This window comes from Grampus griseus, assembly GCF_964374135.1.
Source record: "Grampus griseus genome assembly, chromosome: 6".
NCBI lineage: Eukaryota > Metazoa > Chordata > Mammalia > Artiodactyla > Delphinidae > Grampus > Grampus griseus.
Window position 1 is genome coordinate 88778477 of NC_139000.1, and position 17185 is coordinate 88795661.

The window sequence follows — 17185 nt, forward strand, 5'->3', positions numbered from 1 at the left end:
TTTCAAGCCACTGTGGATGCCTGTCCTGTGCCTGGTGGATTGATGTGACAGAGTAAGGAAGCCCAAAGGGCAGCATAATGAATGGAGCTGTGTGCGCAAGGGTCCAAGTCTGTGCGAGCCAGGGAGCCGTCACCAGTGATGGGCATCACTGTTCAGCCTCCAAGGGTCTGATGCCTCCAGGGCTCTGCAATAGAATGGGGGCTGCCCTGGGTATGAAGGAGGAGAATGCCTGAAAACTGGGGCCAGGCCGCCTGAGATCCACAGCCTCAGCTGCTTCTCTAAGAGGTGGGACCTTATCACACGTCTGACCCATCCCAGCTGCTGTCTGGACACAAGGACCATGAGCTACCCAGTGTACTGTAAAGCACCATCTAAAGTGTTCATCACCACACTCAGGAATCCCTCAGCTAAGGATACTTACCCTCAGACCTGTCCCGCTGTGTGGTCCCAGGAGTTTCTCCAACACTCTCATTCACTTACCAACCATCTCAGGCCACCTGCCGGTCTGGGGACCACAAGAAAGGAGTTTGAAAAACCAACGTCCTGTTTCCCCCAAAATATTTTTTATTCTTGCTTACATTTGTGTTTCCAATTGTGAATAAAAAATGCTTAGAAAGTGGTTACAAAACATCGTGAACCGGACACGAGGTGTGGGCTCGCCTTCTCTGCATGAGATGACACGGGGCCTGGCGTCTGGGTCTGGGTCGGCCTGCCTGGGCTCAGTCGGGCTTCTCACTTTCAGAATCTAGAAAACAAAACCGCCACAGCTCATTACAGGCCTGACGCGGTCACACGAGGCCCTGGAAGTTGGAATGGCGACACCAGAGTGGTCACGCTCCTTGGAGGGCTGGGCTGCCGGACCATGACCCAGGCACTATGCATACATACCCCGGGCTGCCTCTGCCATCTGGCCACCTTCCACACTGAGCAACCGCCCAAACCAGGCAGGGTCTTGCAGGGCCCACTGCCCTGGAGAGCAAGGTACCTCTGGCTCCACGGGCACAGCAAGCAGAGTCTGCTTGCCGACCTGCCCGGCCTCTGCTCAGAGCTAGCGCTGAGGCGGAGCACTGCAGGTGGCCAGGGGCACAAAGCCTGACTGCATCTCGGTGGAAATGCAGGACCAACAGACCAGGGCTGCCACCCCAGCCGCGGGGAGCCGGAGGCACCACGACCCCCAGCTTGAGTACACGCAGAACACACGCAGGGGCACCAGCTGCTGACCATAAGGCCATCAGGGCCGGCGAGCCAGGAAAACATGCTGAATTCCACGGGGCCCTCCCCAAATCCGCACCAAGGCCCTGCACCTACAGGACAGCAGAGCCCCTCAGGTGACCCCAGGGCAGGTGGCCCAGCCCCCCACTCAGCTCTGTCCAAAGTGAGTCACACAAACCTGGCTTTCTGTGAGACAGCCAACATGGACAGGGTCAGAGACACCATTTAGTTGGCCGTGAGACTCATGCCCTCCATGGGGCAGAGTCCACTGTACATCTACATGCAGTTCAAATTCAGAGTTTGAAAGCCGAGTGAACAAGCCAACCTAGGCCCGAAGCCACAGAGCTGGCATGGGGTTCCCGCCCAACAGCCCACTCTCGTCCTCTGAGCCATGTCGGCTCAGTGTCAATCACACCCGGCTCCTGCCAGGAGGAAAGTACCTGCCACTCAGCCCCCAGGCCCCTCATGGCCACCCCGGCCTCCTGGGCAAGGTGTTGACAGCAGGCATGGAGCTGAGAGTGAAACTGTCAGGACAGGGCAGTGCTGCCTGCCAGGGCTACCCACCCCATGCTCCCTTTGAGACTGGCTGTTCAGCTTTTACGTGGACAGAAGATAAGAAAAAGATGTTGTTCCACACTGTTTTCAAGCAAAAATGTTTATTTTTCTCCTTCAAATATACAATCTCTTGGGGAGTCTGTGCCACTGACCGTTCACATACAAGGGCAGGACTCCAAACCACATGTCTGGTACAGCAAGGGGAGCGGGAAGAGGGCGGCTTCCACCACCCTCAGGAACCAGGCGCACATAATTCTCAACCCAAGGACCAAGGGGCACATTACAGAGAACAGAAATCTCTTACTATAGTATCATGGCCTGGCAGAAGAGTCTGTATAATCACCTAGAAAATTCAATTCTAACTGAATTGATGGAATAATATATTTAAATCAAAATAATTCAGCCAGTCCCAATAAAGTCCCAAAGTACAGCAGAACTATACAATTCACAGCTGGGCAGCCCAACCAGTGGCCTCCCAGTGGGAAATGGGAAACATCTTGGTCAGTGAGAAGCAGGGCCTTCAGCTCCCACCCTGGGCTGTTTGGTGCCTGTCTGGGATGAGCCCCACTGACATTTCCAGGAGAGGAACACTCCCACCCCTAGCAGGGCAACCTCAGTGCCTGGAGAAGTCTGGAGGCCAGAGGTGGGTGGAACAGCCTGTGAACACATGGCAAAGCTAGGCCCAAGTGGCCACAGGCCTCAGTGCAAATGACAGAAAAGGAAGGCAGGTCAGTAGGAGAGTTGGCAGGCCCCCAGAGCAGAAGGGGTCCACTGTCTCTGCAAAGCAGGCGGCCTGCCTGTGCTCCTGCACCAGACACACACTTGTACCTCCCCCACACTCACAGCAGCCCTGTGGGCTTTGGGTCATGAGGGCGTGTCTGCTTACCTAGCGCTTTACAGCAGGTTCCACAGAGCCAAACACAGATGCTAACATTCCTGACTAAGAGACCAACTACCAGTAGCAATGCACTGCCCCAATAACCATGCATCCCTGGGCAGTTTGCTGGCAGTGCCCGTGGCACTGCAGTTGAGGGAGTGTGTCCATCTGTTTGCTATCTATGACCATACAGCTGGAGAGACCTCGTTTTATGAGTACAAAGCAGAACTCTTCTAACATTTGCAACTCTTCAATATTCAAGGTCACTAGTTCAATTTCTTTTAAAGCACGTACAACAGAAAAGTCAAGATCAGACTTTAGTTTCAGATTTTCAAACCATTCATGTCTCTGCAACTTAACAAGGGAAATAGAGATATCAATACACAAGCCAACTGTAAATGAAATACATCTTTTCTGATACATGATCTTTTAAAACATCTCTTTCCATCAGGGAATGGAAAAGCTGGAATTCAAGGCACTGTGCTTCTGCAGGGTGATTACAATGTTCTAACCATCAACTCAAGTACAGGAAGTGAGTGCAAAGACAGCAAGTGTGGACCATGGGAAACTAAGAGGGAACAAGGTCTGCAGCAATAAAGAAAGCAAGGACTGCTGCCCTGGCTGGGCACCCATGGGCAGGCGGGGCAGGACTTGGAGGCCAAACCACAACCTGACTCCTCTGGGCTATTCAGTTCAGTATGTTCCACTTGGCAAGTGGTGAGACAGAGGAGCTATGTGATCCGCAGCCTGGGGCCAGGCATGCTGACCATAGGTGGCCACAAGAACATGGGGAGTGCTGGCGTGCCTGTTGCACCCAAGCCTGGCCCCTCATCGAGGCTCCAGCTGCCTGCTTGGGCTGCCCAGGGCCCCCAGGACACTGGAGCTGGGATCAGGCTTCCATACTGGCCCAAAGGCAGTGCGTAGGGCGGGGCTGGGAGGCAGGAGAGAGCAGTACCTGGCATGGGCACAGGCTGGGCTGAAGCAGCTCCAGGAATGACCGCGGTGGGTAGAGGGCTGGGTGCCGGGGCCAGACATGGCATCCCCACTGCTGGTCGAGACGTGTTCATCTACAAGACAAGAAACGTGGCTTCAATCAGCTAGCCTCCCTCAGTGGCCTTGGGGGTCCCCACAGTTTCTCCATCCTCAGGAGAGGGTGGTCTCAGGACCTGACATGGGGCACCTTTAATGGCTGATGCCAGAGTGGAAGCACGCAGCTGGGAGGCAGCCACCGTCCCTCCCTCCTTCCACAGAGCTGCAGCCTGCCCACCTCTGGGCCACATGCCCCGACTGTCCACAGGCCAGAGTGGGCTTCAAAGCAGACCCCGCAGGACATGAACCCTGAAGTCGCACTAAGGGGACCACACACCCCAACCCAAGGCCTCCTGCTTGACTGGTCAGTGCCATTATGGCAGGACCAGAACAGCTGGGAGCTGTGCAGGGTTGTGTGCCCAGAGATCCGGAGTCAGTGGCAGGGCAGCCCTTCTGCTTTCTGCACCTCAGGTATAACCCCACAGGAGAAGCAGCACAAGGACTGGGAAATGAGCTGTGATAGCTGGTGAGGCCAGCACGGCCGTGATGCAGAAACCTGATGAGGCTACTGCAAGAAAACAGAGTAGGGCCCAACAGCCTTCAAACTGTCTAGACAAAATGTTGGCAGATCTAACCAAGCAACTATAAAAAAAGATAAAACATCAGAGCCAAGTGAGGTTTGCCCCAGGAATGCAATGATGTCCCAGTAGAAATCACTGCATCTCACCACAGTTACATCCCAAGGGAGAATTCCATGTGATGCTCCCCACAGATGCAGGGAGAGTGTCTGAGGAGTTCCACCCTGCTTCATGGAAAGCACAGCTGCTGAAGCTGGAGGGTGCCTCCTCCATCTGGAAGGGCCTCTGCAGAACCCATAGCCAACCCTGTGCCGACGGTGAAATGCCAAATGTACTTCACCCAAGGATCCCCCTGTCCCTGGCCAACACTGTGTGGAAAGTTCCAGCCAATAAAAGAAAAGGAATAAGGGGCACAGACTAGAAAAGAAAAAGGAAAACCATCCTTATTTGCAGATGACAAGATCGTGTATGGAGAAAACCCAAAAGAGCAGACAAACCAATTTCTAGAACTAAAAAGCACATTTAGCAAGATTGCAGGCTACAAGGAACAGAAAACAACCATATTTCTATATACTACCAACATATAACTGTAAAGGGAAATTTTAAAGCAATAAAATTTACAACCACGTTCCAAAATATCAACTATCTCAGGGTAAATTTAATGAAAGCTGTGTAACACCTTTACACTGAAAACTATAAAACTTTGCTGAGAGAAAATTAAAAAGACATAAACAAAGCAATGCCATGTTTATAGAAAGACTCACTACTGTTAATGTGTCAAATCTTACCCAGATGCTTAAGAGATGCAATACAATTGGAATCAAAGTCCCATAAGGCTATTTTGTAGGAATATACAAGCTGTTTCTAAAATGTAGGTGGAACTATTAAAGACCTAGAAAAATCAAGAAATTCTTGGGAAAGGACAAATTAGAAGTATTAACAAACTATACATAAAATAGATAAGCAACAAGGATTTACTGTATAACACAGGGAATTACACCCAATATCTTGTAATAACCTATAATGGAATATAATTTGAAAAAAGAAAGTAACCACTAGCTAAGGCTTCAGCAAACAAAACCAGCAAATGCTGGGGAAGGGGAGAATCTGTTTTCCAGAGTTATCACTTATAACATTCAGATGTCCAGTTTTCAACAAGAAATCACAAAATCTTTACAAAGAAAATGAAAAGTATGATCCATACAGAGGGAAAATTCATTAATAGAAAATGTTCCTGAAGAAGTCTAAACACTGCACTTACAAAATAAAGACTTTAAATCAACTGCTTTAAATATGTTCAAAGAGTTAAAGGAAACCATGGACAAAAAGAAAACCAGGAAAATGATTCATCAACAACATGAGAATATCAATAAAGTGACACAAGTTATAAAAGGAACCAAATATTAGAGCTGAAATATTAGAGCTAAAAGGTATAATAACTGAAATTAAAATTCCACTAGAGAAGCTCAAAAGCAGATTTGAGCAAGAAGAATAAAGAATCAGCAAACTTGAGACCACAGAATTGAAATTATCAAGTCTGAGAAACAGAAAGAAAAAAAAAAAAGAATGAAGAAAAGAAAAGTATACAGAGCCTATCAGGGAGAAGAGAAAGTGAAGGACAGGAAAAAATACTTGAAGTAGAGAAAGAGAAGACTGTCAACCAAGATTCTACATCCAGCAAAATGAACCTTCACGATGAAGGAGAAATTAAGACTTCTGGATAAACAAAAACTAAGGCAGGTTGTTACTAAAAGATATGCCCCACAAGAAATGCTAAAAGAAGAACTTTCATTTCAGGCTGAAATGAAAGGATAATAGACAGTAACTCAAAGCCATGAGACGAAATAAAGAAAGCAACTACACAGCTAAATACGTAAGCCAACACTATTATACTTTTGGTTTTAATTCCTTTTTTCCCCTATATGATTTAAAAGAATGCATTAGATAATAATTATAAATCTATGTGAATGGGCACACAATGTATAAAGATGCAATCTGTGCAAAAACAACACAAAGGAGGAGGGATGGAGACATATATGAGGAGAGTGTTGAAACAAAGTTGGTATTACTCAAACTAGGTTGTTATAAGGTTAAGATTTTAATTGCAATCCCTAAGGTAACCAATAAGAAAATAACAAAAACGTATGCAGAAAAGTAAAAAAAAAGGGGGGGGAGGGGATAAAAACCTGTAGGACATACAGAAAAAAAAATAGTTAAACCAGCAGAAGTCCTTTATTAACCATAATTACTTTAAATGTAAATGGATTGAACTCTCCAATTAATAGGCAAAGATTGGCAGAGTGGATAAAAAAGCATAATTAATCTATATGCTACCTACAAAACACACACTTTAGATACAAACACACAAAGAGATTGAAAGTAAAAGGATGGAGGAGAGGAGATCAAGATGGCAGAGTAGGGGCTTCCCAGGTGGCACAGTGGTTTAGAGTCCGCCTGCCGATGCAGGGGATGCAGGTTCGTGCCCCAGTCCGGGAAGATCCCACATGCCGCGGAGCGGCTAGGCCCGTGAGCCATGGCCGCTGAGCCTGCGCGTCCGGAGCCTGTGCTCCGCAACGGGAGAGGCCACAACAGTGAGAGGCCCGCGTACCGTAAAAAAAAAAAAAAAGATGGCAGAGTAGGAAGGTGCTGAGCTCACTTCCCCCCAAGAACACATCAAAAATACATCCATAAAGTGGAGCAATTCTCTCTGAAAACAAACTGGAAATGGACAGAAATATTCTTCTAAAACAAAAGCTGTAAAAGAAAGATCCACACGAGTCAGATAAGAAGGGAAAAGAGCTATCAGGTTGGGACCCAGGCCCACAGAAGAGGAGGGGGATATCACCACTAGGAGATCCTCCCTGGGGACTGAGTGGTTTGAACCACATATTGGGTACCCCAGCCCTGGCGTCCAACATGCTGACATTCACATTAGGGGTGAAGGAGCGGTTCCAGAAGGAGACAAGTCTTCTTACTGGTTTGAAAACTAATAGGACTTCGAGGAGGGCTGTGAGAAACCTAGACCTGGCTCGTGACACAAGCTTGCTTACTCCCAGGAATGAGGTGTAGAATGGAGATTAAAACTGCCCCAGAATTCCGGATGGTTTCATGAAACCACCTAGCATGCATCCAGCTCATCTACCTCTGAAGAGCTTCCCACTAGGTTGAAGGCTGCCATTGCTGAGGAAAGTGTGCAGTTGGGGATGGAACTGACTCAGACCCAACACTGCATATAAATGGGGCAAGGGCAGCCTTTGCTGGCACTCACAGAGGCAGCAGATCAGGAGCTGTATGGAGCTGACTAGCATTCTGGGACTGTCCCAGTGTACACCCTGGCCCACACCAGGTGCCCACTGCAGCCCTTTGCTCCAGCACTGTGCCCCCTGGAGCAAAAGTGCCATTGCTGGGAGAGGGGAGAGAGCACACTTAGTGGGAAAGGAGCCAGCTCGGACCCCACCCCTGCTTCAGCACCTTGGGATGAGACCCCACCCCTGATAGGGCAGTGATGACCACTCAGCATAGAAGAAGCTTCAGCTCACACATGGCTCTGGCTCTAACCCCTCCATCCCCAGCCCCACCACCCACCAAGCTGATACCAGACAGCATATCCTGGGGGAAGACATGACCCATGCTCACTTCAGATCCAGCTCTCGCACCGAAACTACTGAACACATGCAGACTGCATAGAGATGCTCCCACACAAGTACAACCCTTCAAGACCGAGGTAGGTAACTGTTTCACGTAATTTTATAGAGATAAAAAACATTAAGCGAAATGAGAAAACAAAGGAATGTCTTTAAAACGAAAAAACAAAGAAAAAACTCTGAAAAAACAACTAATGAAAGAGAGAAAATTTACCAGATAAAGAGTTCAAAGCATTAGTAATAAGAATACTAACTGAACTAGGGAAAAGAATAGATGATGACAGAGAGAATTTTAACACAGAACTAGAAAATATAAAAACCAGTCAGAACTGAAGAATGAAATAACTAAAATGAAAAACACACTAGAAGGAATTAACAGACGGTAATACGTAATAGAGAAGAATGCATAAGTGATCTGGAAGATAGAATAATGGAAATCACTCAATCAAAACAGTAAAAAGAGAAACAAATTTTTAAAATATGAGAACAGTTTAAGGGACCTCTGAGACAACATCAACCATGCTAACATTCACATTATAAGGGTTCCAGAAGGAGAAGAGAGTTGAAAATGTATTTGATGAAATTATGGCTGAAAACTTCCTGAACCTGGAGAAGGAAACAGATACCCAGGTACACAGAGTATCCCAAACAAGATGAACTGAAAGAGACACAGACCAAGATGTATCATAATTAAAATGGTAAAAGTTAGAGATAAGGAGAGAATTTAAAGGTAGCAAGAGAAAAGCAAAGAGTCATGTACAAAGGAACACCCATAAGTCTATCAGCTGATTTTTTTGCACAAACTTTGCAGGCCAGAAGGGAATGGCATGACATATTTATAGTGCTCAAAGGGAAGAATCTACAACCTAGGACAATCTACCCAGCAAGATTATCATTCAGAATTAGAAGTGAGATAAAGAACTTCTCAAATAAGAAATAACGAAAAGAGTCATCAATACTTAAACTAACCCTAAAAGAAGTCTTAAATGGTCTTCTCCAAGTGGGAAAAAAAAGGCTACAACAAGATGTAAGGATTTATAGGAAAGGAAAAACCCCACAAGTAAAGGCAAATATATAGCAAAGGCTGTGGATCAATCACTTAACATAAGCTAGTACAAAGATTAAAAGACAAAAATTGGAAAATAAACTATAACTACAATCAACAGTTAAGGGATAAACATGAAGATGTAAAATATGACATCAAATACACAAAATGTATGGGAGGGGAGTAAAAAAAAGTAGATCCTTTAGAATGTGTTTGAACTTAAATAACGACCAGTTTAAAACAAGCAGATACATAGGTCAACATATATGAAACCCAAGGTAACCACAAATCAAAATCCTACAATAGATACACAAAAATAGGGAGAAAGTAACACAAGCATGCCATGATTTGATAAAGAAAATAATCAAACCACAAGGGAAGAAACTAAAAGAAGAAGAAAATAATATAGAATGACAAAAACAACCAGAAAACAAGTAACAAATGGCAGTTAAGTACATACCTATATAGAATTACTTTAAATGTCAATGGACTAAATGTTCCAATCAAATGACACAGAGTGGATGACTGGATAAAAAACAAGACCCATCTATGTGCAAGAGACTCTCTTTAGAATTAAAGACACACAGACTAAAAGTGAAGGGATGGAAGGAGCTATTTCATGGAAATGAAAACGACAAGAGAGCTGGTAGCAATACTAATATCTTGCAAATTAGACTTTAAAAAAAAAGTCTACAAAAAAGACAAAGAAGGATATTATATAACGATATAGTGATCAATACAAGAAGAGAATATACGTTTATTAATATGTATGCACTTCATATAGGTGCAACTAAATATGGAAAGCAAATATTAACAGACATAAAAAGGAGAAACTGACAATAATAGAATAATAGTTGGAGACTATAATGAAATATTGGTCTTAAATGACACATTAGACAAATTGGACTTAATAAATATATATAGGACATTCCATCCAAAAACAGCAGAATATACATTCTTTTCAAGTGCACATGGAATGTTCTCTAGGATAGATCACATGCCAGGCCAAAAAACAAGTCTCAATAAATAGAAGAGAACTGAAATTACATCAAGCTTTTTTTTTCAACCATAACAGTATGAAACTAGAAACCAAGTACTGGAAGAAAAATGGGAAAAACACAAACACATGGAGACTAAACGACATGTTAATAAAAGAAACAACGGATGAATGAAAAAATCAAAGAGGAAATCAGAAAAAAACGAGACAGATGAAAAAAAACGCAACTTTGCACAATCTACAGGACGCAGCAGAAGCAAATATAAGAGGGAAGATTATAATAATACATGCATACCTGAGCATACAAGAAAAATCTCAGATAAACAACCTATCCTCCATCTAAATGAATTACAAAAAGAACAAAGCCCAAGTTAGCACAAGTAATACCTAGTGAAGAGCTAACACCTAGTGTAACAAACTATTGTTACAGAAGAGCTAATACCTAGTGTAACAAACTATTCCAACAAAATGAAGAGGAGGGAACACCCCCAAATTCATTCTACGAGGCCACCATTACACTGATACCAAATCTAGAAAAAGACATTACAGAGAAAAGAAAATTACTAGTCAATATCTGTGATGAATATAGATGCAAAAATCCTCAAAAAATATTGGCAAACCAAATTCAATAATATATAAAAAGGATAATACACCATGATCAAGTGGTATTTATTCCACAGATTCAAGGACAGTTCAATATCCACAAGTCAATCAGTGTGATACACCACATTAACAAAAGGATAAAAATCACATTATCATTTCAATAGACACAGAAAAAGCATTTGACAAAATTCAACTTCCATTCATGATAAAGACTTGCATCAAAGTTGGTATAGAGGAAACATATTTCAACATAATAAAGGCCATTTATGACAAACCCACAGCTAACATCACACTCAACAGTGAAAAGCCAAAACTTTTCCTCTAAAATCAGGAACAAAACAAGGATGCCCACTCTCGCCACTGAGAAGTAGTACTGGAAGTCCTAGCCACAGCAGTCAGACAAGAAAAAGAAATAAAAGGCATCCAAATTGGAAAGGAAGAAGTAAAAATGTCACTATTTGCAGATGACATGATGTTATACTCAGAAAATTCTGAAGTTCCATCAAAAAACTATGAGAACTAATAAATGAATTCAGTAAAGTTGCAGGATACAAGATTGACATACAGAAATCTATTGGTTTTCTAAACACTAATAATCAACTATCAGAAAGAGAAAACAATAAAACAATCGCATTTAAAATTGCATCAAAGAGAATAAAATACCTAGGAATAAACTTAACCAAGGAGGTGAAAGATCTATAACCTGAAGACTCTAAAACATTGATGAAGGATATTTAAGATGATACAAACAAATAGAAAAGATATTCCATGTTCCTGGATTGGAAGAATTAATACTGTTAAAATGGCCATACTACCCAAAGCAATCTACAGATTTAATTCAATCCCTATCAAATTACCCATGACATTTTCCACAAAACTAGAACAAATAATCCTAAAATTTATATGGAACCAAAAAGGCTCCCAATTACCAAACCAATCTTGAGAAAAAAGAACAAAGCTGGAGGTATCACACTCCCCAACTTCACATTATACTACATAGGTACAGTAATCAAAAGAGCATGGTACTGACACAAACACAGAAACATACGTAATGGAACAGAATGAACAGCCCCTCCCAAAACCCATAAACTTATGGTCAATTAATCTACAACAAAGGAGGCAAGAATATACAATGGGGAAAAGGTAGTCTCTTCAGTAAGTGGTGCTGGGAAAACTGGACAACTACATGTAAAAGAATAAAATTAGAACATTCTCTAACACCATATAAAAAAATAAACTCGAAATGAATTAATATCTTAAATAAGACTGAAACCCATAAAACTACTTGAGGAAAATTTAGGCAGAACACTCTTTGACATAAATCAAAGGAATATTTTTTTGGCTCTGTCTCCTAAGGCAAATGAAACAAAAGCAAAAACAAACATGGGACCTAATTAAACTTAAAAGCTTTTGCACAGCTAAAGAAACCTTTGGCAAAAAGAAAAGACAACCTATTATTGAAAGTGAGAAAATATTTGCAAATGATATGACTGATAAGGGGTTAATATCCAAAATACATAAACAGCTCATATAATTCAATATCAAAAAAACAAATAACCTGATTAAAAAATGGGCAGAAGACTTGAATAGATATTTCTCAAAGAAGACATACACATGGCCAAAGGGCACGTCAAAAGATTCTCAACATTGGTAATCAGAGAAATGTAAATCAAAACCACAATGAAGTATCACCTCACACCTGTCAGAATAGCTATCATCAAAAAGACCACCAATAACAAATGTTGGCAAGGATATGGAGAAAAGGTTACCCTAGTACACTGTGGATGGGAATGCAAATTGCAGCCACTATGGAAAACATTATGGAGGTTCTTCAAAAACCTGAAAATAGAACCACCATATGATCCAGTAATTCCTTTCCTGGGTATATATCCATAAAAAATGAAAACACTAATTTGAAAAGATAAAGTGATCACAGCAGCTTCATGTACAATAGCCAAGATATGGAAACAACCTAAGCAACAGATGAATGGATAAAGAAAATGTGGGTTACATATATAATGGAATATTACTCAGCCATAAAAAATGAAATTTTGCCATTTGCATCAACATGGATGGACCTGGAGAGTATTATGCTTAGTAAAATAAATCAGAGAAAGAAAAATATTGTATATGATCAGTTATATGTGGAATCTAAAAAATAAAATAAACGAATATAACAAAACATATAGATTCACAGATATATAGAAAACAAACTAGTGGTTACCAGTGGGAAGCTGGAGGGAGGGAGGGGCAAGATAGTGGTAGGGGATTAAGAGGTACAAACTAATAGGTATAAAATAAATAAGCTACGAGGATATATTATACAGCACAGGGAATACAGCCAACATTTTATAATAACTTTAATGATGTACATCTATAAAAATACTGAATAACTATGTTGTACACGTGAAACTAATAAAATAGTTTAAATCAACTGTATTTCAATTAAAAATTCTTTAAAAAAAGAAAAAGAAAGTGAAATGATGGGAAAATAAACTCCTGAGAGATGATCCAAGATGGTACAGTGGAAGGAGCTTGGGCTTACCTCACAACAAAACCACAACTAACTGCTGAACAGCCATCGATAAAAAAGACTGGAAGCTGCCAAAAGAGATATTCTACATCCAAAGATATAAAGAAGGAACCACAACAAGATCGTAAGGGGCACACTCACAATATAATCAAATCCCATTACCCTGGGTGGGCGATCCACCAACTGGAGAACTATTATATTGCAGAAGTTCTCCCACAGGAGTTAGAGTTCTGAGCTCCACGTTAGGTTCCCCAGCTGGGGGTCTGACATCAGAGGGAGGAGCCCCAGAGACATTTGGCTTTGAAGGCCAGGAAGGCTTGATTGCAGGAGCTCCACAGGACTAGGGGAAGTGGAGACTCCACTCTTGGAGGGTGCACACAAGGTCTCGCATGTACTGGGACCCAGGGCAAAGGCAGTGACTTCACAGGAGCCTAGGCTGGACCTACCTGCTGGTCTTGGAGGATCTCCTGGGGAGGGGGTTGTGGCTGTGGCTCTCCCTTGGGATGTGGACATGGGTGGTGGAGATTTCAGGGAGTGTGCAGCTACATGAACTCTCAAGGAGGCAGACATCTTGCTTGGGTCATCAGCACCAAGACCTGGCCCCACCCAACAGCCTGTAGTCTCCAGTACTGGGACGCCTCAGGCCAAACAACAGCCCTACCCGTCAGCAGACAGGCTGCCTAAAGACTTCTTGAGCCCACAGCCACCTCTAGACACATCCCTTAACACGGTTCTGCCCATCGGCCCACCAAAGGGCCAAGATCCAGCTCCACCCACCAGTAGGCAGGCACCAGACCCTCCCACTAGGAGACCTGCACAAGCATCTATACCAGCCTCACCCACCGGGGCAGACACCAGAAACAAGACTACTACAATCAGGCAGCCTGCAGAACTGAGTCTGCAAATACAGGAATTTGTTCCAGACAAACAAGATAAAACCCCAAAGAACAACTAAGCAAAGTAGAGACAGGCAATCTACCAGAGAAAGAATTCAGCATAATGATAGTAAAGATGATCCAAGATCTCAGAAAAAGAATGGATGCACAGTGTGAGAAAATACAAGAAATTTTTAATAAAGAATTAGAAAATATAGAGAACAACCAGAGTTGAAGAATACAATAACTGAAATGAAAAATATACCAGAAGGAATCAATAGCAGAATAAATGATGCAGAAGAACGAATAAGTGAGCTGGAAGACAGAAAGGGGGAAATCACTGCTGCAGAACAGAATAAAGAAAGAAGAATGAAAAGAAATGAAGACAGTTTAAGAGACCCCTGGGACAAAATTAAATTCACCAACATTCACATTACAGGGGTCCCAAAAGGAGAGGAGAGAGAGAAAGGGCCTGAGAAAATATTTGAAGAGATAATAGCTGAAAAATTCCCTAACATGAGAAAGAAAACACTCACTTAAGTCCAGGAAATGCAGAGAGTCCCAGGCAGGATTAACCAAAGCAGGAACATGCCAAGACACAGTAATCAAATTGACAAACATTAAAGACAAAGAGAAAATATTAAAAGCAACAAGGAATAAGCAACAAATAATGTACAAGGGAATCCCCTTACGGTTATCAGTTGATTTTTTTTTTTTTAATCAGTTGATTTTTTCAGCAGAAACTCTGCAGGCCAAAAGGGAGTGGCACGATTTAAATGAAGAAAGGGAAAGAATATTCGACCCAGCAAGGTGCTCATTCAGATTCAACGGAGAAATAAAAAGCTTTACAGACAAGCAACAGGTAAAAGCATTCAGCACCACCAAACCAGTTTCACAACAAATGCTAAAGGAACTTCTCTAGGTGGAAAAGAAAAGGCCACAACTGGAAACAAGAAAATTACAAAATGGGAAAGCTCACCAGGAAAGGCAAACATACAGTAAAGGTAAGAAATCATCCACACACAAATAGGATCTCTAAACCCATAATTGTGAGAGGAAGAGAGTACAAATGCAGGATATTTGAAATACATTTGAAATTAAGAGCTCAGCAACTGAAAACAATTGTGTGTGTGTACATATATGTGTGTGTGTGTGTATACTGCTGTATCAAAACCTCATGGTAACCACAAACCAAAAATGTATAATAGATATACACACACATAAGAAAAAGGAATCCAAATACAACAGTACAGAGTCATCAAATCACAAGAGAAGAGAAAAACGTAGGAAAGGAAGAAAAAGACCTACAAAAACAAACCCAAAACAATTAATAAAAGGGCAATAAGAACATATGTATTGATAATTACCTTAAATGTAAAAGGATTAAATGCTCCAACTGAAAGATACAGACTGGCTGAATGGATACAAAAATAAGACCTGTATATATGCTGTTTATAAGAGACCCACTTAAGCTATAGAGACACATACAGACTAAAAGTGAGGGGATGGAAAAAAGTATTCCATGCAAATGTAAATGAAAAGAAAGCTGGAGTATCAATACTCATGTGAGACAAAACAGACTTTAAAATAAAGACTGTTACAAAAGACAAGGAAGAAAAAAAAAAAAGACAAGGAAGGACAATACATAATGATCAAGGGATCAAGCCAAAAAGATGTAACAGTTGTTAACATATATGCACCTAACATAGGAGCACTTCAGTATATAAGGGAAATGCTAACATCCATAAAAGAAAAAATTGACAGTAACACAATAATAGCTGGTGACTTTAACACCCCACTTTCATCAATGGGCAGATCATCCGGACAGAAAATCAATAAGGAAACACAGGCCTTAAATGACACATTAGACCAAATGGACTTAATTGATATTTACAGAACATTCCATCCAAAAGCAGCAGAATACACATTCTTCTCAAGTGCACATGGAACATTCTCCAGGATAGATGACATCCTGGGCCACAAAACAACCCTTGCTAAATTTAAGAAAACTGAAATCATTTCAAGCATCTTTTCCAACCACAACGCTATGAGATTAGAAATCAACTACAAGAAAAAAAACTGCAAAAAATACAAACACATGGAGGCTAAACAATATGTTACTAAATAACCAATGGACTACTGAAGAAAGCAAAGGGGAAATCAAAAAATACCTAGAGCTAAATGAAAACAGAATCATGACGATCTGAAACCTCTGGGACACAGCAAAAGCAGTTCTAAGAGGGAAGTTTATAGAGATACAAGCTTACCTCAGGAAATAAGAAAAATCTAAAATAAACAACGTAAAGTTACACCTAAAGCAACTAGAGAAAAAAGAACAAAACCCAAAGTTAGTAGAAGGAAAGAAATCATAAAGATCAGAGCAGAAATAAATGAAACAGAGACAAAGAAAACAATAGAAAAGATCAATGAAACTAAATCCTGGTTCTTTGAAAAGATAAAGAAAATTGATAAAACTTTAGCAAGACTCATCAAGAATAAAAGGGAGAAAGCCCAAATCAAATAAAATTAGAAATGAAATTAGAAATGAAAAAGGAGAAGTTACAACCAATACCACAGAAATAAAAAGGACCATAACAGACTACTACTACTACTACAACCTAAAAGAAATGGACAAATTCTTAGAAAGGTACAATCTCCCAAGACTGAACCTGGAAGCAACTGAACATACGAACAGACCAATTACAAGTACTGAAATTGAATCTGTGATTTAAAAAACTCCAAACAAACAAAAGTCCAGGACCAGAGGGCTTCATAGGTGAATTCTTTCAAACATTTAGAGAAGAGTGAACACCTATCCTGAAACTATTCCAAAAAGTCGCAGAGTAAGGAACACTTCTAAACTCATTCTCTGAGGCCACCATCACCCTGATACCAAAACCAGACAAAGATATTACAAAAAAAGAAAATTACAGAACAGTATCACTGATGAATACAGATGCAAAAACCCTCAACAAAATACTAGCAAACCAAATCCAACAACACATTAAAAGGATCATACACCATGATCAAGTAGCATTTATCCCAGGGATGCAAGAACTTTTCAATATCTGCAAATCAATCAGTGTGATACACCACATTAACATATTAAAGAATAAAAACCATATGATCATCTCAATAGATGCAGAAAAAGCTTTTGACAAAATTCAACACCCACTTATGATAAAACCTCTCCAGAAAGTGAGAATAGAGGGCACCTACCTCAACATAATAAAGGCC

General features: G+C 41.6%; 1 protein-coding gene across 8 annotated transcripts in view; it reads right to left on the reverse strand.

The window, feature by feature from the left end:
- Nucleotides 1–557: 557 nt before the first annotated feature.
- WNK2 (WNK lysine deficient protein kinase 2) overlaps nt 558–17185 on the reverse strand; it is a gene marked incomplete at its 5' end in the record, with an annotated part of 155085 nt that continues 138457 nt past the window's right edge. For 4 of the 8 annotated variants that reach the window (XM_082656718.1, XM_082656717.1, XM_082656716.1 and 1 more), the window contains 2 exons: nt 558–745; nt 3600–3711. In XM_082656718.1, coding sequence (XP_082512844.1) covers nt 720–745; nt 3600–3711 — 138 coding nt within the window. In that variant the 3' untranslated portion in view covers nt 558–719. Of the gene's footprint in view, nt 746–2409; nt 3712–17185 lie in introns of those variants that run through there. The other 4 variants (XM_082656720.1, XM_082656719.1, XM_082656715.1 and 1 more) reach the window with 1 other exon arrangement.